The sequence below is a fragment of the Neolamprologus brichardi genome, chromosome 1 (genome assembly GCF_056152115.1).
Source record: "Neolamprologus brichardi isolate AB-2024 chromosome 1, ASM5615211v1, whole genome shotgun sequence".
NCBI classification, from domain to species: Eukaryota; Metazoa; Chordata; class Actinopteri; order Cichliformes; family Cichlidae; genus Neolamprologus; species Neolamprologus brichardi.
The window spans coordinates 27,090,601-27,116,104 of NC_142104.1; the positions used below are offsets into that span (position 1 = coordinate 27,090,601).

A 25,504-nucleotide genomic window follows, 5' to 3' on the forward strand; every position below is an offset into this window, starting at 1 on the left:
TTTGAATGTGCATTTTACCAGCTGGTTTGTCTTTCGTTTTTCTTCTGGCTATACTGGTTGAATTGTGTCAGTGTCAGTGCTGGGAGCCACCTGACAGCATCTGTAAGCCTTTATTAACCTTTGTTTATTACCAGATGCTAAAGCAGTGAGGCTTATTTTCCTCTCAGATAACATCTGTGCAAAAATCCACGTGAAACCTGCTCCACCCTGCATTGTTTTGTTTTTTAGAGGAAGGCGCTCATGTCTGACACCACTGGAGCAAATCATAACGACAGCCAAGTGCTCTGACACCAGTTAACCCTCTCTCAGGCAATGTGTTGATGAATGATGAAAAACTGATTGCATTAAAAGTCATGTTCCTCTCTGCGCCTCAGTGCAGCTCAAATTCTTGAGCTGTTTATCTTAACAGCTTTAGGAAATAGGGAACCGAGGCATGTCTCAGCACCCTCATCTTTTGCTGAAGTTTTTGTGTTACGAACAAGGCATCTTATAAAACTGCGTGTACAGTTTTATGTGAGCCAAGAAGGTACAAACAATTGAGCAAGGTATGGCTTTTAGTGTAGTTTTTCCTCAACAGCAGTAAGTGCGAAAAAACTGACAGAGTGAATGGGATGTATGCAGGTAAACTCCAGATTCAGATGAGCTGATTGGTGGAGTCATGGGGAAAATGTCTGAAAATAATATTGATATGAAGGAGCTGGAGCCGGCAACTTTTTTTTTTCTTTTCTAAGGTCTTTAATCTTGAAAAGTGCACGACACACTGGCAGACCGAAAAGACCATTCAGTGAAAATACATGCTTAAGAGAGAGACCTGCTGCTGCCTCCTTCCTTTGGGTCCTTAGATGTAGTTTATCTGGACATCACTTGCCTCCGCTATGACGCCCAGACAATCAGACAAAAAAAACACAGTTTTGAGCATGTTCTATTCTATTCTATTCTATTCTATTCTAAATCAGTGACCTGCATGTAAAGGAAAGATGAAGTTAAGCCAGCACCACTGAGTCAGATCAGAAATGATCACAAGCAAATTACCCCCCTGTTCCTGAATCTTATGGCCTGTTTTCACACTGACTGATATGCTGCTAAGTGTCCCTCGCTCCCTCCTTTTAAATCCAGTTTATCAGTTTTAATTATCCTCTCAGTCACAGCTGGACTGAATGGTGATTTTTCGTTTTTATGAGCCCATGTTTGTTCGTTTGTTTGTTTTTTGTAACGGTATAAGCAATGAAAGGTGGGGGATTGGCCAGTTGGTCATGATCGACTCTGGGCAGAACCAGTTACAGCCGAGGAGGTCGGACCCTCCCCCTTGCTTGAGCAACGGCTCTGAAAGCAATCTTATCACAGACAAACAGAAGAAAATGGTATTGAGGTATCTGTTTTGAGGTTTAAAGGAACGCGATTTGTCCCGTACGTCTGCTAGAGAAAAAAGGCAAAAAGTTGGAGTTATTCTGTATCTTTGCACAGCTGTCTCTTCTTCTCTCACCCTCTCCCCCTCCCTCTCCTGTTGCTACTTCAATCATGAAACTGATCAATGATGAGCTGATCAGCTTTTCTGTCGCAAGTCCCGTCTCTCTTGTTTGGTTATCGCCCACTTTGCGCAAGACAGAGGAAAACAGCTGGTGTCCGCTGTACAACAGCAGCACATTTAAGCTTGATAAGCTGTTGTTATTGTGAATTTATTTAATATTACTTTCTAGTATCAGCTGATGTTTGCTGGAGCCACAGCCATACAAGCTGCTGGTCATGATATCGGTTTGGATATCTGGTGAGAGGGAAACATGAAGATGATGAAACCAGGAGATGTCCTTACTGAATCATCAGAGCTGAACAGATGATGGAGAAACAGATTTGCCTTTTAGGTGACATGAATGAGTTGAAGAGAAGTTATGAACTGTTTTCTGAGAGACAAATAACATCAGGATCATTTTTTACATAGCTGACAGCTGTGCAGGGGCGGGTCTAGCAAAGTTTTACCAGGGGCCAGGTAGGGCATTAACAGGGAAAAGGGGGGCACAAACAAAGAAATACTTTTCTTTCTTATTCTTTATTATCTGAATCTTACCAAAGTGGTCATCTGATGTAAAATGTAATCATACATATATACCAACATAACAGTGTACATCACCATCACAACAGTGTTTCTTTTCATTCAAAGGCTTTATGGCTTTTCCTATAATACCTGGTGGGCCGGTCTCTAGTCAAAATGCCCGGGCCGATTTTTTTGTCCCAGTCCAGCCCTGGTACACAGTGTAAGCTTTGTGCAAATGCCTGTGTTTGCATAAAAGAAAGAGGGAGAGAGTTTGATTTGCATCAAAATCTAATATTAGTGGAACAGTGACAATAAATGATAAAATATAGAATAGTAAGTATAATATACTAATATGATTCTAAATGCAGCCTAGTAGAATTTCATCTTAAATGAACATGCCCTTAAAGTCTGCAACACATGGTGGAGTTTACTCAGTTATTGTAAAGACGTCATATTTAATCATCATGATGACTAGCAGTGGCAATCATCCAAAGCTTATCTCAGCGTCTCAGTGCATTTCAATTCTTGTCCAAATTTGGTCAAAATAATACCTCTTTTTTATTTCATTTTTAAATATATTTTTGTTTAAATAGAGAAATTTTATGTTACTTTGTTTTATTTTATTTTACTCTATTTATTATTTTATTTCAGTTTGCCTCCTCCATATTTCATATGATTGGTCTCTTGTAGGAGAAAGGGCGGGTTTATTAGTGCCATTGGTTGAGGCTTGGGATACTATCATTCTATTCGTTCAACCAGACGTCACTCATATACTGTTCGGTTCTCTTTTCCTGTGTTACCGCCCTTACCCTGAGTGAGGAGTCAAGCACAGAAGACATCGCGTTGGGAAGACTGGTGGTATTTGGACATTCCCTAGCTACGTCCCATCAGCCTCAGGTAAGGAAATAGACGACTGTTTGAGGTTGGAAATCACTCATCATGAACAACCGATTAGCTTTGCCTGCTGTCATTTGTAGTATTTTCACTGTGGCTGCTAAACAGCTAGCAACTTGAGTGAACTGCAAAGGTTAGCGCGTTAGCTTCTACATTTCATCGGACTGTTTCCCATGGTAGTGTCCGTCCGATACGTGCAGCTAAGTTAGCAGAGCAAGTGCCCCATGAACCGCTTGTTCTGGCTTGAACTGAAGTGTGGCGGATTTTGCTAGGCGGTGATAATTACAATCATTATGGCTGCTGTCAGCGTGGTAATCATAAACATGTCAAGAACGGGTTAGCTAACGCCGTTCCGTAGCCCGCTGTGTCTCCAGAAGATGAGACCAGCTAAGTTTTCACCAAAAGTAGCATATTTGATATTTATTATGTTAGCTGTGTGGTATGTGGTCTAACTGCAGGTTAACCCGGGTCTTCTCTCTTCTGTATGTATGAGCATTGCTAATGCTATGCAGAATGTAGGTCCAATATGATGTGAGCTGCCCATCCCTGCTAGCCAGACAAATAATTAGAAACGCGGTATGAATAGTGCCTGTTTCTCTATTTGACCGAGACAAGAGTTGTTTTTTTTGTTTGTTTTTGTGTTTTTTTTTTAAAGGACATACCTTTGGTGGGATGGTTCACACCATTGTTAGAGGTTAAGGGAAGACTTTGTACTTCTTGTCATTAAAGTGCAAAGTCATTTTACCTGTATAGCAAGTATTCTGACACCTTCTTTGCTCAAGATTTAGCGTGAGGGTTTATTGGTGTGTTCACAATGGTAGTTTCACCAAGCAGGACTCAGTGGTGAATGAAGGGTGTGGCCCAAGACGTCAGCTTGGGTACTTGTGGTTTTTTCCCTTTAAGCCCCAGGGCAGGTGGCCTCCTTCCTGGATCTGAGAGTCATGCTTTGTAACCAAATAATAATGTTGTGGTGGTTGCTGAATTGACTTTTCTTTTTTTCTTGAACTGCCACCACTGCAGTATTGCAGATAAACTGGCTTCTCAGATAGGTTTTGTTTACCCTGCATACCTTTCACTGAAGGGTGAAACCTGGCTCTGAGCCATGGTAGTGCATGGTGGCTTTAGTTTTTACAAAGAAGTGATGGGTTTTCTTGAGCATGTATTCATACTCTAGCCCCCGTGAGCTGAAGGCTAGGCCACTTCTTGAATCCGTTCTCATTATATAATAATGTGGTGTGTCTGGAGTGTGCGGGCAGGTCAGAGGGAATACACAAATCATGTATGGTTGTTAGAGTACCACCCCACTTCCTGTCTCACCCTTGTCAGCTTTGTAAAGGAGCTGTTAGGAAACATTGTGTGAGTGGAAAGTTTTGTTTTGTTTTTATGACTTAGCTTTTTAGCTATTAAATAAAAATGAAACTATTACCCTGGCAGTATCATATTTCAAACACTTTTTCTCCTTCTCCTGACTCCTATATCAATGACTGTTTTTACTTTAATATGCATAGTAATGAACATATTTCAGTATCAGCGTGATCAAGCCTCTGTTGCTCTCTGTCTCTTTCCATCTGTTTTCTATCATTTCAAACACTTTCAGGCACCTGGAGAGACTGAACACGAACACACACACACACACACACACACAGTGAGTAACAGCAGGGTGGAGAGAGGAACAGCAGAGCGTAAAACTGAAGGAGAGTAGGTGGGAGGTGGAAGTACAGAGTTGTTTCCCATGAGTAGCATAGCTGGGTCATTCTAACTATAGTCTTTTTGTGCTGCAGTTGGGGTGGTGTTCTGTAATAATGCAATACCAGTCAGTGCTTCCTGTTCATCTTTAGGCTGCAAATTACTATTTGTGCAGCTTCTGCCTGCTGAGATCAAACCCATTGTGGCAAGAATTACGCTTGACTGAGATGCACTTAATGTTTTCTTGTAGCTCCCATCAGGTTATAGCATTTACTCTAGGCATATCTGGGGTGGTGTCTAATAACGTATCACAGCAGGTACGCAATTAGATATCAGACGCTGTCACTTTTGGCCTGAAACTGAGATAATGCTAAAGGTAGAACCAGATATTTTACATTGCACTCTCTCCATTTGTCTTACTTAATATCCTGAAGAATTGGGCCACTATTCTTGCTGTAAAATTGGAGCACAGAGTAGTTCCCATGAAACTTTGGTTGAAGTGATACAGATTCTCAAGAATAAAACTTTAGTTTAACTTTGCAGATGTCTCCTGCAGGGGGGGAGACCTCCAGGTGAATTTACATTGTTATATTTATATGGGTGTGTGTGTAGCCTGAGTGGACAGGCGAGTGTAGCATGCAGACAGGTTTGCAGTGTTGTTGGCCTTGAGCCATCTGTTGTTCTCTTGAAGGATTAGCAGACAAGGAGGTGAAGGAGAAAGGAATCAGTCAGATTGGACTAATGGGTCCTTCCAGTGTCTCCAGCTCGGCCTGAGCTAACCTATTGTTATCATTATCCCTGTCTCCGTGCTCCATTTATTTTCTGTCTGTCTTTTTTCTAATGTGTTCAATAATCTGTCAGTGAAGTGGAAAGTGAGAGAAAGCTGGATAAATAGTGTTAGAATTCCAGAACAAGTCAAAGGAAAGACATCTGCAAAGCCATAAAATCAGGTTATACTCCCAGCCACAGAAATGCCTGTTTCCCCCACACTCAGTGTTGATCATAAAAAATGCACAATAACCCTCCTGCTCCAGAACGAGCTAAAGCTTGTGATGATGTCACGAGAAACGTATCCTAGTGCCATTCCATGATCGCAGGCCAGGCGACTGTTGTGGTATTCGGAGCATGCAGTGTGATTTTCATATGATTTGGATGCATGGGGATTTTTTTTTCTGTCCTGTGACATAAAATTTAAAAGGTAAAACTACTGCTGCAGTCTAGCGCGCTGACTGTGTTCAACAACAGAGCTGTTTTCCTCTCGTGCAGCTTCTTGGATTTTCTTCCGTAGGCGTTTAATTTGTAAAAATGAAATTTATAAACTTGCATGACGACGTCACCACCTTACTGTTAGCAGTGATAGGATTGATTAGCATAGGATTGAACAAGATAACAGTGTAGTGTAGATGATTATATTTGTAAGCTTAGATTTTCCAGTCATCATTGAAGACATTTGAGCTTCATCTGCTGGAACTCGCACTTGTAAATGCCCGTGCAATGACTATTGCAGTCATTTCAGAAATAAATGTGTGTAGCTGTAGCACAGTAATGGAGGAGATGGGGGGGAAAATTAGATGAGGACAGAGCCTGGATTGTTGAGACAATGAACTGAATGGTGTGAGAGACACCGGCCTTGTTGGACTTCTCGGGAATTCCCTTGACTGGAGAAACGAGCCAGACAGCAACGGGGAGCACATTGCATTGACTAAATCTTCATCAATAGTGTGACGAGGAGATGAAAGATTTTAAAATATTTCAATGAAGATTCTTTAATTTTCTCAAACAAAACAAAATCTGTTGTGTTAAAGAAATGAAATGAATATTTCTGGTGGCCTTGACTTTTGGCTAAATTGCTATAAAACAAAAGAAGTGGCAGTGTCTGTAAATGATTTGGTTCCAAGTGTTAGTTTGATCCTTAAAACATACAAAAGCAGCAACATTTGAATCACAATGTTTATTACAAATTTTTTTGTGGCAACTAAATTATTTCTTTGAATGTACACGCACTTGTTCTTTTTTCTGTAATGCTCAGTTACACAAGGGAAAACAGAGGTTGGAAAACATCCTGTGTTACCTTTGAAATTGTTACTTTGAAGAAGGGGACCCGGTCTGAGACCACTCACAGTCAGCTGTCCCCAGGGTGACTTTGGTGCATCAAGATGGCAATAATAATGGCAATAAGATGGAGACAGTCTGTTGTCAGTCTGTAATTAAATGCCAGCTAGCTGATAATTCAAATTTACATTTGGTCCTGACATTCAGAGTCCAGCCAGAACTTCGAAAGCAGAAATTCGGAAATTCCTCCACAAGTAGTGACATTGTTACTGCAGAGTGGCAATTTAATAGTAAAATCACAAAGGAACTCAGCAGCCTTATGTTTATTTAAGAAAAGAATCAGAGTGCAAACAGTTAGCAACCAGAGAGTCGAGTCTTTGATTGCAAAGAGACGCATCAGAGACGAGTCGTGTCACTGGCACAGATTGACTCAGATTGGTTGCGTGAGCAATTATTTGCAAACCTTCACCAGCCTGATAGTGATTACAGTCTGAGTCAGACTGCGATTGTCTGGAGGCAGGTTGCCTCCCACTGGGCGACATGTACAGTTGAGTGTGTTGCGCATTCAAGATCAGGATGACTGTTGGTCAGTACAACTGTTGGTCAGTACAACTGCAAACAATTTTCTGGTTACCAGGAGTTTGCTGTAATATTTTTGGAAAGTGACAGTCATAAATTCTTATTACAAACTTGAGAATCCGGTCAGAATGTAATAATGGATGTGGCACTAATCTATAGGTAACAACTGCAATGAGGTTCCTTGGTTTATTTGCTTTTACACTACTGGAGCAGCCATGAATGAATGTCTATTCTAAATATACACTTACATGCACAGTTGTTTTTTTTTTTTGCAAAAGAGGGGCACAACTGTTTTTCTTTTCACTGTGACAAAAATCTGTTGTTTTGAAAGAATACAAGTTTAAGTGTGTTTCCAAAAGTGTACACCAATTATTTGGAGACGTAGCATCTGTGGGGTCCTGCAGGGAGTTTGGAAAATCACGAGGTCGCTCTGTGTTCGGACTGTGGCGTGGGAGAGGAAACTGCCTCTTGATTTTATTTGAAAGGACACACACTCAGTCACTAACTCCTTCGGTTATCTGAGCTTTATTTAAACTTAACTGCAATGTTATGCTCAGCCTTTCAGTCCCAAAAGGCAAAGAGACACATGCATTTCCTCATTTTTATTTAGAAAAAGCTTCCTTTATTTCTTCTTCTGTCTTGATAGTGTTTTATAAACTTTCTTAAAATTTCCATTTGCAAAGAGCTGTAGTTGATCCTTATGGGATTGGTCAGATGTTTTGTCCAAGCCTGAGAAAGTTCTTTGTTCCAGCTCTGTGTGTGTTGGGTGTGTGTTCACCCATCATTACATCATCCCAAGGCCTTATTATCCAGCCCAGCTGTGATCAAGTGTTGGTTCACAGCAATAAGATAAACAATCTTTATCTCAGTTAACGACATGCAATTAAAATTGTCTTTTTGTGAGTCAGCGTAATTAAATGAAATGTATGCACCATTCAGCGCTCATCACTAATTTATTTGTGTGTGTGCTTGTTTTCAGGTAGTATCTTCCTGGTTTGGAGCAGTAATCCTGAGAAGAGCAGTGTGGCTGCGGTCTGGTGTTCGGTGTTGCTTAGCAAGCTATAGCTGGTACCATGGCGTTGTCCTACAAGAAGGATCTGGATAAATACAAGGATCTCGATGAAGATGAAATCCTCAACAAACTGTCGGCAGAGGAGCTCAAACAGCTGGAGACGGCCCTTGAGGAGATGGACCCTGAGGTCAGGGCTCGATGCAGGTTGGAGGAGCTCCAGGGCTCCTCAGTGGGAGGAAGTTCATTTAGAGAAGAGATTTATTGAAATGGATTTATTGGCTTATCTCAAAATAAAAAAACACTATGCACACACAAGTGGGTCATTAGATTTGTTAAATTACTAATCGTTTTTCCAACTTTACGTCTCTTGTTGTGGTTGTAGTGCCAAAGTAGACCTGGTTGTGACAGGTTAATGGTTGGGAAATTTCCCCCCCTGGAATGCCTTTAAACTCACTAATTCACATGTAATGGTGGTTTTTTTCTCGTGTACTCTGACAGTCATCTCCCACTCCAGTCTCTATGGTTTGGAAAATAATTTAAAGCTGCAGCGGCTCAGGCTGCCAAGTCTTTGTGAGAAGAGCTGTACAGCGTAATGAAATCCCTTCCAAGCCCCTGGACGTTTTCTTTAATTTCCATTCAGTGAGGCAAATCGGCCTACATGGCGACCACACGGGGCCCACAGGAAACAGTCAGCAGCAATGGGAAAATAATCATTTCTGGGTCTCATGTCGGTAAAGAGATGAAATCTCATTTGGTGTGGATGCAAAACGAAGCACTGATTTTGTTTTGTGGCTGTGTGTATAGATTAACACACGGCCTTGTTTGCTCTCTGCCAAGTTTTTTTTTTTTCTTTCTTTTATTCACCCACAACAAAATATTCACAAGCTGCATTTTTGGGTTAATCAAGTTCAACTGGTTTTAAAGTATTATTTTACTTCCTTTTTGAGCAACTTGTATTTCATGTTTTAATTTCTCATGTGACTGTCAAACTCCTGCTTCTGGCAACTAACACAGAGGCCGGAAGATGCAGAGGATACACTAGCAGAAATGTTTTTTGTTCTTTTTTTCTAACAAATGGTGCCAAGTATTGTTTAGCTTGGATTGTCCAACTTTTTCAATGTGTGGAAAAGGCTTTTAAAGCCTGCTTAAATGGATTTGATGAAAGTCCGGTCAAGGAGTTGTGCTGCGGCTTCATTACGGTGCATAAGTGCACTGAGGTCTTAAGCTCTAATGTGGCTCCTTGTCTTGTTCCCAGAATGCTCTTCTCCCAGCGGGTTTACGTCAAAAAGACCAGACGTCTAAGACAGCTAGCGGACCGTTCGACAGAGAACGTCTGCTCAAATACCTGGAGAAGGAAGCCATGGAATATAAGGACAGAGACGATATAGTGCCTTTCACTGGAGAGAAAAAAGGTGGGTTGCTTTTTTTTTTTTTTTTTCGACAGTGCGACCAACTAACCACCAATAACACCGGCAACAAGGTGCTATTACATGTTAGTGCTGTATTACTCAGGGGATGGAGATTCAGGGTGCACCTGCAGACCTAGCAGTAATTACTCTTCACCTGTGTTTGCAGATATTATTAAGACATGCTTGCACTTACATGTAAGCATGTCTGCTCAGCATAGAGCAGTGTTGGGAGGGTGTGCTAATACTAAAGAAGGGAGGAAGGATTTTACATTTTGAAACTATGTTTTAATTGATTCTTTTAATAGATATGTTTATTTATATGCAAGCCTGAAACATTTTTGAACCATGTTGGCCTGGAGTATACTACATAGAGTATAGTATATAGTATATATTATACTCTAAATAGTATGTACTGTGCTTGAACTCACAGCATAGTAGTATGATTGTCTTCTAAACCGTATGGGTTTAATGCCAGACTGATATATCCTAATCTTTCCATGTGAAACTTGTTCTGATGGGTTTTGCGACATACTTGTGACACTCTTATCCACCTCTTAGAGGAAACAAAAGGTGAAATTCTTTGCGGCAAAAAGCCAGAAATGCTGACGAGTGAGTAGAGTAGATAGATAGATAGATAGATAGATAAAACTTTATTAATCCCTCGGGTAGGTTCCTCTGGGAAATTTGTTTTTCCAAAAAGCACAGCACCGACAGAAGTTACAGAGTTAAGAATATTATATATATATATATATATATATACACACATATATAAATACAAAGACATATATAGATAAAATATACAAAGGGGATAAATAGAATAAATAGGAATAAAAATAAAAATAAAAATAAAAAATACAAGTGAATTGCACATTTCAAGTATGAAGTCTATTGCACTGCTGATTATTAACAAAAAGTATTGCACAAAAGGTATTGCACAGTGAAGAGAAGAGGCACTACAGCTTAGTTGTTCCCCCCTCCTTTGTCCTCCTGTTTCCCCTCCCTCTCCCCTCCAGAGAGGAGTTAAACAGTTTGATGGCGTGAGGGACAAAGGAGTTTTTAAGTCTGTTGGTTCTTGTCTTTGGGAGAAGCAACCTGTCACTGAACAGACTCCTCTGGTTGTTTATGGCCGTGTGCAGAGGATGCCCAGCATTGTCCATAATGTCCAGCAGTTTCTTTAGTGTCCTTTTCTCTGCCACTGTCACCAGAGTGTCCAGCTTCATGCCGACCACAGAGCCAGCCTTCCTGATCAGTTTCTCCAGCCTGGATGAGTCCTTCTTTGCTGTGCTGCTCCCCCAGCACACCACAGCATAGAAAAGTACTCCAGCAACAACCGACTGGTAAAACATCCTCAGGAGCTTCCTGCAGATGTTAAAAGACCTCAGCCTCCTGAGGAAGTACAGTCGGCTTTGGGCTTTTTTGTACAGGTGCTCTGTGTTGCATGACCAGTCCAGTTTATTGTCCACCCACAGCCCGAGGTACTTGTACTTGTTGACCACCTCCACCTCCTCCCCCTCTATCTGAACCGGCAGTGGACCTGCTCTGGACCTCCCAAAGTCCACAACCAGTTCCTTAGTCTTTGAGGTGTTGAGTTGCAGGTGGTTTGTGTGACTCCATGCGACAAAGTTCCTCACCAGACTTCTGTACTCCTCTTCCTGATCATCCCAGATACACCCCATGATGGCTGTGTCGTCTGCAAACTTCTGAATGTGGCATAATTCAGAGTTGTAGCAGAAGTCAGAGGTGTACAGGGTGAAGAGAAGAGGGGACAGCACAGTTCCCTGTGGTGCTCCTGTGCTGCTGACCACAGTGTCAGACGTGATGTCCTTCAGCCTGACGTACTGTGGCCTGTCGGTGAGGTAGTCGGAGATCCAAGCCACCAGGCAGGGGTCCACCTCCATCCTGTTCAGTTTCTCCTGGAGCAGACAGGGCCGGATGGTATTAAAGGCACTGGAGAAGTCAAGAAACAGGATCCTGACTGTGCCTTTTCCCCCATCGAGGTGTGAGTGGGCTCTATGCAGGAGGTATAGGATGGCATCGTCCACTCCGACACCCGCCTTGTAGGCGAACTGTAGTGGGTCCTGGGCATGTTGTACCTGTGGTCGGAGAAGGTTGAGGAAGAGCCGCTCTAGAGTCTTCATAAGATGTGATGTCAGTGCCACCGGTCGGAAGTCATTCAGCTCATTGGGCCGGTTCCTTTTGGGGACCGGGACGATGCAGGATGTCTTCCATAGGGCGGGCACTCTCCCCAGTCGCAGACTGAGATTGAAGACTCGTTGTAGCGGCTCCCCAAGTTCAGCAGCACACGCCTTTAGCATCCTCGGTAGAGTAGAAACCTCTGTGGGAAAAGTAGGAAGATTTTCATGAGATGAAGCAGTTCCTTTTGTCGGGATCTCCACAGATATGAATCTGAAAGCTACTCCCTCACCAGAGAGGAAACATGGACTGATGTCTTCCACTGACCTAACCATGGCCTGTTAGGAAATTAGCGTGTGCGTGTGTGTGTGTGCGTGCGTGTGTGTTTGCAGTGACAACATGGAAAACTCACATCACTGTGGTTTTGTGGAATGCAGCTGATTCTCTTTTCATTGTTAGACTCACCCCCTGCTGATAACTAATGTGGTCATGAGTGTTTATGTCTCTAGTTTCAAACTTCACATAATTTCTGAGAAAAACACCCAGTGTGACTCCATGGTAACCATTTTTAACCCTCTCGCAGCTGAATTTGTTGTAGTTGTTTTTGTCGCTTCTCCATAATCCATCTTTTCTGTTGTTTATTCCTCTGTCTACGACGTGTTATCTGTAGATAACAAGCAGACGATGTAGCTACTTTTAGCTGCTCCCTTATTACAGTTTTTCTCAAATGCTAAAACACATTTCACAAATGTTTCCACCATGTTCCCCAATGTCTAAACACAACACCCTTTTCTAAAGCTACATAAACACAACCACACCTTCCCTCTGCAAAACTCAAACTTTCACACCAAAAGAGCAGCTCGAAGCTTTCAAAAATGTAAGCAAAACAATTAAAAACACAATGCTCAATTTGTGAGAAGGTTCTTTGTTTCATAACTGCCAATGAATATTTTTAGAAACTATACAGTAACGGATCGTCGTAGATCTCTGCAGAGGATTAGGCATTTAGATTTGTGAGTTTCATATGAAGAGTATAAATCTATAGAAAATCCTGCATGTACGTACACTACTGTAACACAACTCAATGCAAAAACAGAATCTATTGCACACAACAGTACTCGTGAAAACATGATCAGGTTGTGAAGTTTTTTTATTTACGTTATTCACACCACACACACACACCACAATCACTGTGCGGCATCATGTCGCTGAGCTGCATCGGGCCACATCACCTCATCCAAATCGCAGGCTATATTGTCTCTTGCCAGGCACCACGGGAAAAAACGCCCTGGAATGGCGAATACATCCTTGGAAGGCCTCCGCTGGGATGTCAACACAGGCCAGCTCCATTGCCCTTAGGAGGTTCTCTATTGTGTATGGTTGTCTGTCATAAACCTTCCATCTCCACGATGAGAAGAACTCCTCTATAGGGTTCAGGAAAGGGGAGTAGGGTGGCAGACAGACGTTTAAAAAGTGGTCACTGTTGGTGGTGAACCACTCTCTGATTTGGTTTGTTCTGTGGAAGCGGACATTGTCCCAAATGATCACATAAATGTGATGTGCGGGCCCAGGATGGTGTTGTTGGCGGTCCAGCAGGATGTCTTTTAGCTCCTCTAGGAAGGTGAGGAGACGTTGGGTGTTGAAAGACCCAAGGACAGCATGCCGGTGGACAAGCCCCTCCGAACCCATAGCCGCACAAAGGGTAATATTACCCTTTGTGCGGCCATGGGTTCGGAGGGGCTTGTCTTTTGACTGTACTGTGAACATGGATGTATACTTACTTGCACATACTCGGAACATAGGTCTTTGTGTCGCGCAGAGTTGCGCTCAAAGGGAACCCTATAGACCTGTTTCATCTGCGTCTTTTGGCGCCAGAGAACTTGGTCTATTGTGGCCAAGCTGACATCGTCAATGCTCTCAAAGTTGACATTATCGGCAATGACTTTGTCTCTGATCTCCCGGAGTCTGGTGAGGTTGTTCCCATGAACCATATCCACAATGAGGGTTTCTTGTGCCGCTGTAAATATGGCAACCCTCCCACCTCTATGTGGCATTCTTTCAACTCTAAAGAAAGAAACATGTGTTGTCAATTGACATGTGTTACAATACAGTCACAACTGATTTGAAACCAATAGACTACTTTCACAGGTTTGTAAAACTGTATTGTGACAAAGAAAGCAATTGAGTTCAATACCTGTTGTGTTGTCTGAATGCCCTGATAATGGTAGCCACGGTGAACCTACTCAGGTTTGGACGGACTCTTAGTCCTGCTTCAGCCATTGTCATGCCATGGACAATGACATGGTCAATGACTGTTGCTCGCATCTCGTCCGTAATGATGGCGCAAGGTTGTCTTGCTCTCCCTCTCGGACCTTCTCCTCTCCCATGTTGGCCTCCTCCTCTTCCTCATTGGCCTGCTCCTCTTCCTCCTCTCATTTGAACTCCTCTTCCTCGTTGGCCTGCTCCTCTTCTTCCAGGGCCAGCTCTTCTCCCTCTTCTGCATCGAATTCCTCTTCCCTGACTCTGCCTTCATCCATTGTGTTTGTTTGGAATCTTCAGCATACTGTGCACTCTGAACTTTTGTGGTCACAGCATTAGTAACAGGTGTCTTCAATTTTGAGTCGTTGTGTGTAATGAATGACGCCAGGTGTGTTCATTGTGTTCAAATATTGCTGACTGTGGCAAGCATGTTGCATCACATGAGCTTTCATTTGAGAATATGAGCAGAGTTCTTTTGCAACTTGTGTTTTAGCAAGAAAGGATGTGTTTAGATTTATGACAATGGAGGATTGTGTTCTGTGAATTGTGTCTTCATGTAACATGTGTTTATGATATTGGTAAATGATGGCTAGATTTAGTAAATGTGTTTAGACAACTGGTCATTTGGTTTAGAGGATTGGCTTTTGTGTTTTAGCATTTGAGAAAAACTGTAACAGTGTAGAGCTCCACACGTTTGATTTGGCAGATTTTTACACCGGATACCCTTCCTGACGCAACTCCAAAGTTATTTGTGTCACCTCCTGGGAGTGAAGCATGGACTATTCAGTTGTTAGGCCAAAGTGTAAAGCGCTACACTGCGGAGCAGCGAAGATGTGTGATCGATAGAAGCCTGATAAGCATTTTGTTTGCTTAGGTTACAGTGGAGGGCGTTACTGTTGCACCAAGGAAAATGCAAACACACAGCAGATGTGTTTCACATGCTTACAGTGCTCAGTTTTTCTCATGAATTGCTTTCAGAGTTGAAGCATATGGCTTTAAGCGTCCATTTAACAAAGCTATACTGATATTATACTGCAAGTCAACTAAGCCTGTTACTACAAATTCACTGCTTATGATAATAGTTCAGTTAGTTTAATTATTCTGGTTGAATACACACTAGTACAATGTGTAACCTGGGTTAGCCTTACGCACCCAAATAACGAGCGAATTGAATAGCTGAAAACAGATGGACAGACGTCTAAAGATTTCCTATATTTATTAGTAGGTATACATCATGTTTTGTACTGTTTTTGCTCATGTTCTGTAATTACCTCTCCGTGTTGGTTGCTGTTACCTGGTTATGTGGTGAGCAAAGCCACAGAATCATTTGGAAGAGATGACAAAAGCCTGCGGTTTGCTGTAAATGCCAGCGATGGTGGAAAAACGGGTTTGCAGCTTCAGTTGACCTAACCTTACCTGCTGTATCTATGATGTTAACTTTGAGTTAGTAAATAAAGTTTTCATTTGTAAACTGTGATAGTGATAAACTGCTCATTTATAGATGTTGAGATTTTTTAACAATGCAAAAACAGATTAGTGCAGGAAGACGGTGCCTGCTGCTTTAAGTTACAATTGAAACCTGATTGGAGAAACATGCCTCCCTTTGACACCTATTAGATAAGTTACTGCTAGAATCTAGTATTTCATGGGAGAAGCTTTTTGAATGAGAATCGATTTGAGCCAAAAATTTTATTTCTTCTTCATTCTTTTTTTTTTTTGAGGCACGTATACATTACTTTCGTCATCTTTTATGTACAGTCCATGTGAAGGCCTTTTGAGTTTTTAAATCCAGTTGTAAATCCATCGTTCTATGGCCCTGGTTTTTCCTTGTTTCTGACGAGTTGAATTTCGCTCCAGAGGGACTGGCACAGGATGCTGCCTGATGACTGTATTTAATGTTTGTTGGCTTTCAGGAAGTGCCAGTGCACCCCACTAGGGACCGGTTTGAGCAATTTGAGCAGCTTGACTGATTTAGGAGGGGGAGGGGGGAAATGAAGGGCTGTTCTCGGGGTGTTTTTGTTTAAGAAGACGGGCAAATGGAGAGGCAACAAATGGCACCCACTGGATGGTCTCTCTGCCCAGTGCAAGTGTTTGGTTGCCCCAGCAGTGCAGTTTAGATTAGACTCAAGTCATTGTTCCATGACTTCCTTTGTGCTTTCCGTTTCTTCCCTCTGATAGGTTACCATGGCAATACTGTAACTGTCAGACACTCAATGCCGGTCCAAGTCGAGCGAGTCTTGTGCACACTTAACCTCTTGTAAGAAATGTAACCAGTTTAAAAAGTAATTCAGAATTTAAAATCCTTTAGTGACAGTCAGTGTAACTAGTTGCTCTTAAACAAAGCTTAATATGCTGCAAGGAATTGTGTAGAAATGGCCTAAAATGAGACTGTGATACATCATCCATGGTCTCAAAACCTGATGTTAAAGTAAAAGGTAAGTAGGTCTAAGGGGGCTTATTAACAGTTATGTGTTTGTTTTGTTGTTAAATAGAAAAGTATCTGTTTCTACTCGACTCCTTTGAAATTTGACTGAAGTGTTCTCTTTGTTTGCCCACAGGTAAAGCGTTTGTTCCTAAGCAAAAGCCAATAGAAACACGTAAGGAGGAGGTCACGACCCTTGATCCAGAATTGGAGGAAGCGCTCTCCAGTGCCACAGATACGGAGCTGTGTGATCTCGCAGGTAAGAATGAGAAAATGCCTCAGAGTCTTTGTAGAAAGGCTTCAAAAACACAAGTGTTTAAGTGGGTGTGATTGAAGAGAAGGCTTTGCACATACACACACAGTATTGTAGTGGTGGGAACTTTCTCTGGGCCCAGTCTGTGCTGGGACAATAAAACACAAGCTCTTTTCACTCCTTTACTGTGTGTCTTGATGGGGGGAATAAAAAGGGCATTGAGCAAAATCACACCAGTGGCCTGCTATGCCATTTAGAATTGGTTACTTTTGTCCACACTGGAGAACATACATGTATCCATGTATGTTCTGGTCTGTGGTCTTCGCCTCAGTCACTGAAAATACCATCTGCTTTTGTTCGCAGCAATCCTGGGTGTTCACACACTGGTTACCAGTAGTCAGACATATGATGGAACAGGAAGTAAAGAGGGTTACAACAGTGAGTATTAAAAGTAATTTATCCCAGTTAACTCAAGTATTCGGAAGAGGAAAATCTGCTGACCTACACTTGCGTTTGTGTCTTAGATGTGGTAAAAGGGGAGAAGATGAACCCAGTGTTCGATGAGCCTCCCAATCCCACTAACGTAGAAGACACTCTGCAGAGGGTGAAAAGCAATGACAGCACCTTAACAGAGGTCAACCTTAACAACATTAAGGTATGTAGAAACGTGCGTGTATGTATATGCTGGTCAGTCCCCGGACCAATGGCAGTGTCTTTGTCTGCTTTTCCAGAACATTCCGATTCCCACGCTGAAGGACTTCGCCAAATCCATGGAGAAGAACACGCACGTCAAGAAGTTCAGCCTGGCAGCCACGCGGAGTAACGACCCAGTCGCTGTGGTGAGTGGTTGATATGCTTCTCGTGGCTTTTGCAGACACCTGAGACTCCACACTCACATCTTTGCCTTCTTCCTCCCAGGCGTTCAGCGACATGCTGCGGGAAAACAAAACATTGCGAAGTTTGAATTTGGAGTCCAACTTCATCACCGGGGCAGGAGTGCAGGCTTTGGTTGATGCATTGCGAGACAATGACGCGCTCACAGAGATCAAAATAGACAACCAGGTACAGTAACAATTAGCTCAGAATTTCCAGTAATGGAAAAGGAGGAAGGGGAAATTTCACACCTGTAATTTTGGTTTAGCTGAACAAGCTGTTGTTTTTTTTCTCTAATGCACTGTATCTATTTGTGCGTACTGTAGAGACAACAGCTGGGTACTACCGTAGAAATGGAGATTGCTAAAATGTTGGAAGAGAACAAGAGCATAGTGAAATTTGGCTACCACTTCACCCAGCAAGGGCCCCGATCCAGAGCTGCCGCAGCTATCACCAAGAACAACGACCTGGGTATGAACGCAGCACGCACAGACTCGACACTCTGAGATTTGTTTAAACTCGCAAAAGTCGGGCGAGCCGTTTCCGCTCCCCCCCCTGCCTTCCTCTAGTCATCTGTTTTATGGGAGTGTGATGACATAGTTGAAACATCTGTTCAATATCTCACTCCGCAGTGACAACCTCTGCTCTCTCTTTTAGCTCCTCCTCCAGACAGAGTCGTGGTAGCACAGGTGTGATGCATGGGTGTGGCTCCCACGTGTGTCAGTGCATCAGTGATAACGGAGATTAGTTTCACAGTATTTGAATGGAGCGTTCACCATATTAACCGTGTGAACATTGACACTGCGTGATATGCAGCTTTGAGAGTGACGACATCTCACTTCTTGTTTTCTGCACATGCTGACACACACTGTATAAATAGGTGTACATTTTAACCACACAGCTCATGATGACTCACTCAGCGTCTTCATGATGAACTAACAAGCCTGCGTAGGGTTAAGATTGTGTAGCATGTTTACAGTTGGTTTTATTCGTGTGTTCTTTAACTCTTTCACCTCTCGTTTTATTGTGCTTTTCCTCTCCAGTTCGCAAGAGGCGAGTGGAAGGGGATGTGTAGGGACGCCACGACACCCGTCTCCCAGCCAATCCTGTTTTTCATCTCATTGTGTGGAATAATTTCAGCCAATGCCCTGGTCTTTCTCATCTCACTGTGTGGAAACTTTAGTCTTGTGCCAAACTGCGGGGCAAGGCATGCTAAACCTGAACATACATCTGAGAAGAAGGGAAATAACTGGAATTGCCCTCTCCCGTACACATGTTCATACTTATATGTTTATTGTTATGTTGTTATTGAAGCTGTAAATCTTAGTTTTTAGTCATTCATTTCAGCTGCTCCCCCTTTTTTTGAGCCTTTACATTCTTTCCCCACTTTTTACTTGCTTTCTTTCCCTTTTTTACAATTCTACAATTATGTGAGCTACCAACATTACCAAGTACCAACAACAACATCAATAACAGCTCTATAAAGATGGTAACAAACGGTAACCTTTGTGTCCTGATAGCTTGCTATTGAGACTGAAGCTTCTTGTGGAATTCCTGTATTGATTAAGCACTCATTAGAGCGATGCAGAGAGCTCTGAAGTTTAGTGATGATCTGCTAGAGACACAGTGGCTATTGCTTGGAGATAAATACCAGACTGCTGACCTGAATGCCTGACTATACAGCTGAATGTTAGCATTGTAAAAACAAGGGCTGTTGTGCAGTGTTGTGCAGTGCGCTTGGCAACAGTTTACATGAGCAGGTGTTGTTTATTAGAGCTGCCTTGTAAAGCCAGAAGTACTGCTGAGTTGGAGTGGCTAACAAGGCGTGCAAAAAGTGCACCAGGTCTCTTAGCCAGTGCTGGTACTGTACTGTCAGCCTAACTCAGACTGTATATCAAAGATGGATATAGCCACTGCAACATTACCTATTGTTTTATGCATTCTCATATTTTTTAAAACCTGAAAACTGGCTAGTCACAAGGAGGGTCCACCTTAAGTTGTATCCTTATTTTATATTCATTTTTGATGCAAATTGACTAAATAAAAATGGTGTTTTATTAAATAGGATGTTAACATAGCCATTGAGGCCACAAACTTCAGCTCCCGTAGGCACTAGGGTCATTTTCCTCATAGGCTTCTATGTAATCAGATGTTTTTGAAAACAGAGGGGTCGCCCCCTGCTGGTCATTAAAAAGGATGCACGTTTAGGGTTCTTTCTTCACTGTGTCCATCTACATGTACAGTCTATGGTTTGATTTGAAACACCCTGCAGTAGCTGTTGGCTCGCCCCTCGTGTAAAATGTATACTTTATCAGTGCGATATTGCATTACTGTTTTATTCTATGATCTTGTTTTGATACGGTTCAGTTTCTGTTGCTAGTTTTTGTGATCACTTTATTTTCTTGACAGGAAGTTCTAACTGTTTTGATATTTTGGAGTAAGCAAAGCTGCGGTTGTGCTGTAAATGGACCGTGATATTATTGCCAGTCATGGCTATTAAGGCCTTGACCTGCTCCTACAGATGTCTGCTTAACATACTTGGTTTCACTGATGCTTAACCATGCCAAAGACTAACACATGCAGTGCTTAAAGTATCAATAGTAGACATAATGGTTACTGGCTCAGGTTTGGCTTTGTGACAGAGAGATTTACATCATGCCGTACAATGTTTTTACTTTTTTTTTTTTTTTATGTGTGATGTTCACAGCGGCATCTTCTTCGAGCAGTCCAATGAGGTGTGAGGAAGGTTTAGCAAAAGGTTTGCACAAAACTTTCTACTTTGACTTCTCAGGTTGCGACTGCTCGTGAAATGTTTCTTTGAACTACATCTCACTTTTAACTTTCCACTCAAACTTCCACGTTCTCAGCAGTAAGATGTCACTTATGAAATATTAGATGACACCACGCTGTGCGCGCATCAAGTAGACTTTCTTTAGCTCGAGATGGTTATAACAGGACTAATTCAGGAGTTACTTGAAACTTGTATATACTGTTTATGTGTAATAGGAACAATATCCTGGCATGAAGTCATCACCTGTGAACATCATGTTTCTGTTGACCAAAAATGTTGTCATCAGCCTCACATTCCTCACAAGAGTTGTACTGTTTTTATATCCATGCACTTTTTCCATGAGCATATCTGCTTCTTTTTTCCATTACTGTTTTTTTTTTTCTCTTCCTGGCGGACGCTCTGCTAAAGGAGAAAACTGCTTCCTTGCTTGAGCTTGTTAATAATACTCTGATTCATAAAAGCTATATTAATTATAAAAAATGCCATCTCAAATTCAAAGTGTGCACGTACACATAATGTTATATGTGCACCACGTGAACCTACTAAAGTCACTGCTGAGATTTTTTTTTGTACCTTAAATCAAAACCCAGGTGTTAATGCAAGGATTCTGTATTATAAGAAAACCACAAGACTGGTAAAACGCACTGCTGAATATAAAACAACTTCAATAATAAATGTTTTTACATAATTTGTCTGTTCTGGGGGGTTTTGTTGTTGTTTTTTCCTCAGCATTAATTACAAAACATTTGCACAACATTTAGATCATTTAAATTGGACTTTATTTTATCTGACAGATTTCAGAGTCCGTTTCTCTGTCAAGCGCTGAAGATTTGTTTAAAAAAAAAGAGGTAACTCAAAGGTGGAGGTTAACTAACCTTGTGTAGAACAACCAGCTTGGAGATAGAGATGATATTTCACCTTAGTCATCAGAATTTGATCAGGTGTGCAATCCTGTGATATTAAATTTCTCTTAGTCAAAGGACTAGTCAATTTCAGTCTCATTACCCTTTATGTCTAAATCTTTATGACATGTAGTAAAAATGCACTAATCCCTTTCTTGAAAAAATAAAGTATTATCAGATGCTGAAGATTTAGCAGAATTAATTAATACAAAATCAGTGCTCTGGTGTTAGGAGGTTAATATCTCTCATTATTTTGTTTAGCATCTCTTCTATAGCAAAACTACCTCATCTTTTCTTTACTTTCTGTCAGTATCTACAGTATTTCCTTTATATTATTGTTCCAAATGTGTATAAATGTTCAGAGTTTTGTCATTACAGATCTATATTTTGGGACTTTAAAATATCAAATTGGGACTGCATCATAAAAGGAAAACATTGGATAATATGTAAATTATAGCTTATTAATGTGTACAGTCCCTGTTATGTAATCTTTCAAATAAAATGAATATTATAAAAGAAATTTACCTTGTTGCACTATATTAAATGTAAAAATATAGTGTAAACTGTGGAAGAGAGTCAGATATGAATGATAACTACGTAGTGGTGTATAGTGAGTAAGGAAGGAAAGAACCGCCTGAAAGAGCAGCTTCAGCAGAGGGACGGCGAATTCCAGTCTGTCTGCAGAGCTTGCACAGCTTCAGAAAAACGAGAAACCACAATTTGTGTGCACTCTGCCTAAGAGTACACTGGACAACCTTATTCAGGTTAGGAAAGCCTTCCTAAACACTGTGTCTGAAAATCAACTTTTAAAAGAGGATGTAAAGACGGCCAGACAGCAAATCAAACAGCTTATGGCCCAAATTTCACTGATGCGCACTAAGCTGGACCAGTGTGAGATCCAAGCTGAAGAACTCACTGACAACTCCGTGTCACGCAAAGAGGAACAGACTTGTTCAGATCAGGAAAAGACCAGAAACTTTGACCTTGAGATGAACCATCTGAAAGAGCAGCTTCAGCAGAGGGACAGCGAAATCCTGATCCTGAAACAGGAGAAGGACAGTCTGTCTGCTGAGCTCGCAAAGCTTCAGAATAGGGATGCAAGGATACCAATTTTTTCAAACCGATACGATACCGATACTTGGATCTGAGTACTTGCCGATACAGAGTACAAAAACCGATACTTCTACCACACACACACAAATGCAATGAATTGGAAGACAGGTTTTATTTTATTCTCTGCCGATAATAAATAATATCTTAATGAAAATGACCACAAAAAAATTTCAAGTGAAAAATAAGCACTTCTGTTAAATTATTGCAGAGTCTCCACATTGTAATTTAACAAAATATCACTGAACTATTGGCACTGTCTCGAGCTTTCAGAATAATAAATAAACACTTATGTTCGGAATAAAATAAATACAAATTAGGTTTGAGAATAAAATAAACTTTTAAATTGTTGCAGAGTGTCCATATTGTAAACAAACAAACAAAATAACAAAAGTATTTGGCATTGACGAACGAACTCCCCATCTGCCCGTGGATCATCAGTCCACTGTGCCGTTAAACCGAGGACTGACATCACGTACACACTGCTTGTCTTTACCTCTTTAGAAAGTTTTGGCACCATTATCTCCCTGATGTGTGGGCGGCTGGGAATTTCATATCGCAGCTCGAGTATGCTGAGAAGACGGTGCAATCCTATGTTTTCCACGACTGGCATTGGCTGGTCATCCAGAGCGATAAAATGAGTCAGAGCCTCTGTTATTTTAACTGCCTGTGGATTTTCTCTTGAGATTTTTCATCGCTTTTCCAAAACCTGAGTTAAAGTTGGCTGTTCCGGTCCACACTGCTGACATTTTGTTTAGCCTAGCTACAGCAGCCTCCAGTTTCACTTTTTTTATCTGGAGCTGCCAGTCTCACTCGTCTAACCCTGTGCCTGTTTAGCGCGGGATGTCCCCCTAGTGGCCAATCTAAAAAACTACAACAAAAATGACAAGCCACCCTCTGATTAATGAAATAAGTTAGTATCGGTTCATGGTATCGGTTAACTTTTACGAGTATGAGTACACACACATTTTACAGTATCGGCCCCGATACCCGATACCAGTATCGGTATCGGTGCATCCCTACTTCAGAAACATGTGGCCTCTTTGAAAGAAACTCTGTGGAATGAGAAAACACAGAGAGAGAATCTGGAGGAGGACAAAAAAGTCCTGGAGGAAGAAAATAAGAACGTCCTGGAAGAGCAGAAAGTGGTGAATGACAAAAGAAATGCAGAACAAACTGGACGAGCAGAGAAAAGAATTAGCGGAGGCTAAGACAGAAACAGAAGACACGGCAACCCCAGATTCCTCCTCATCAGAATTCCTCGAGGTGTATCAGAGTGCAGAGAAGAGCGGTCTCAAAACACCACCAGGATGACCAAGTGAAAAAGGTGCTTGAAGAAGAAACAAAATGTATTGGACTTGCAAAGAAACGGTGAAGAGGCAAAAAAAGGACTGAATGAAGTGCAGACATCACTGTCAGTCAAGAAAAAATATGTTGAAGATGCAAAGAAAGAAATTCATCAGTCAAAACAAGTGTTAGAATAAGTGCAGAATGTATTTAAAGATGCGATCAACCAAATATGTCTGTGAAGGTTCTCAGTCATCCAGGTCATCGTAGTCTAAGGAGCTTGGAAAGAAAAGCGTCTGGACTTCTTTAAGTTGCTTGAAGACGTTTCAACTCTCATCCGAGAAGCTTCTTCAGTTCAGATCAACCAAATACTGGAGACAAAGGCTGAAATATCAACAGTGGAGAAAACACTGGAAGTGAGGGAAAAGTTGTGTATCAACAGTTATTCAGTTGGCCATAGAAAAAGTCTCCTCTAAATACAAGCTCTTCACAGAGCGCCTGACTGCATCAGCGATCGGCTGATTGAGAAACTCTGGTCTTAAATTGAGCAGAAACATTTGGATCTATCATCAAAATGGCTGATAAATCTACACAAGACCATTCTCAAGGATCTTTGCAAAACACATGACTGCAAAGAAAAACATTTGATTTTTAATCTGAGGGAACAGCTTCCCCTAGGCAGCATCATTAGAAGACATAGCATACATTTTCACTGCTATGCAGATGACACCCAGCTCTATCTGTCCATGAAGCCAGATAACACACACCAATTAGTTAAACTGAGGTGACTTTTGTTGTGATTTGGTGCTATATAAATAAAATTGAATTGAATTGAATTGAATTGAATTGAATTGAATTGAATTGAATTGAATTGAATTGAATTGAATTGATAATATTACTGTCCCAACCTTCACCACAAACTGGCATTACCAAAAAGAGTACAAGGTAGTTGTTGTTGTGAGAAATTTCACTAAGGATCTGTTAATGCACGCTATGGGTGAAGTAAACGAGACAGCGACATGGCATCCAGGAACATCTGAGTTTATTATACAGAGGCTTTCCCATAAGATCTGGAAAAAAATTTTGTTCGAAATTACAAAATGAAGAACTGAATGAGAACATTGAACAACTCAGCCTAACAGTGTACAAGGAACTCCATAAAAGGTGGTCTTCTCCAGTACTCTTAATGAGGTCAAACAACTCAGTGGTTGACGAAGTAATCGTCAAAACCTTCAAAAAACACGCCAGACTAAAGAGCCAAGATGTCATCTTTAGGGCTTTCTCATGTGCACGCTAAAATTGAACTGAGACGTGCATGCGATTATGTGACAAAACTCTTAAACTGGCCTAAAGTATTTATTTAAATTGGGCATCTAAATTTAATTCCTAAATTTAATTTTAAAACCATCTTCCTTCCCTAATCACCAACTGGCCGCTGCAGATCGCCACCCTGTCCTGAAGCCTGGTTCTGCCAGAGGTTTCTAGGGATTTAAAGGGAGTTTTTCCTTCCCACTGTCGCCAAAGTGCCTGCTCATAGGGGTTTGGAGTTTTTGTGCATTATTGTCTTGACCTGACAATATAAAGCACCATGAGGGAAGTGTTGTTGTAGTTTGGCACTGTTTCTTAACTCAAAATGTCCAATTACAACAGGACATTTTAAGTTAAGAAACAATGCCAACCGACAAAAAAAAAACATTCCATAAAATAAAATAAAAAACTTGGAATTTGTGCTTCATTTCATTTGCTGTAAATTTGCTAAAACTGTAACATCAGATTAGAATCGTATGTCTCAATATAATGTATCACAGCATCA

The 25,504-nt window shown here is 41.4% G+C and overlaps 1 protein-coding gene and 1 pseudogene across 1 annotated transcript; one reads left to right on the forward strand and one right to left on the reverse strand.

Annotated features, from left to right (window-relative positions):
- Positions 1–2,827: 2,827 nt before the first annotated feature.
- tmod2 (tropomodulin 2) lies at positions 2,828–21,080 on the forward strand. The gene is made up of 10 exons (XM_006793937.3): positions 2,828–2,926; positions 8,220–8,439; positions 9,508–9,664; positions 16,612–16,734; positions 17,092–17,166; positions 17,253–17,383; positions 17,460–17,567; positions 17,647–17,790; positions 17,928–18,072; positions 18,645–21,080. The coding sequence occupies exons 2-10, from the start codon at positions 8,314–8,316 to the stop codon at positions 18,674–18,676; spliced, it is 1,041 nt and encodes a 346-aa protein (XP_006794000.1). The 5' UTR covers positions 2,828–2,926; positions 8,220–8,313; the 3' UTR covers positions 18,677–21,080.
- On the reverse strand, positions 13,221–14,119 carry LOC148106428 (uncharacterized; annotated as a pseudogene).
- Positions 21,081–25,504: the final 4,424 nt, after the last annotated feature.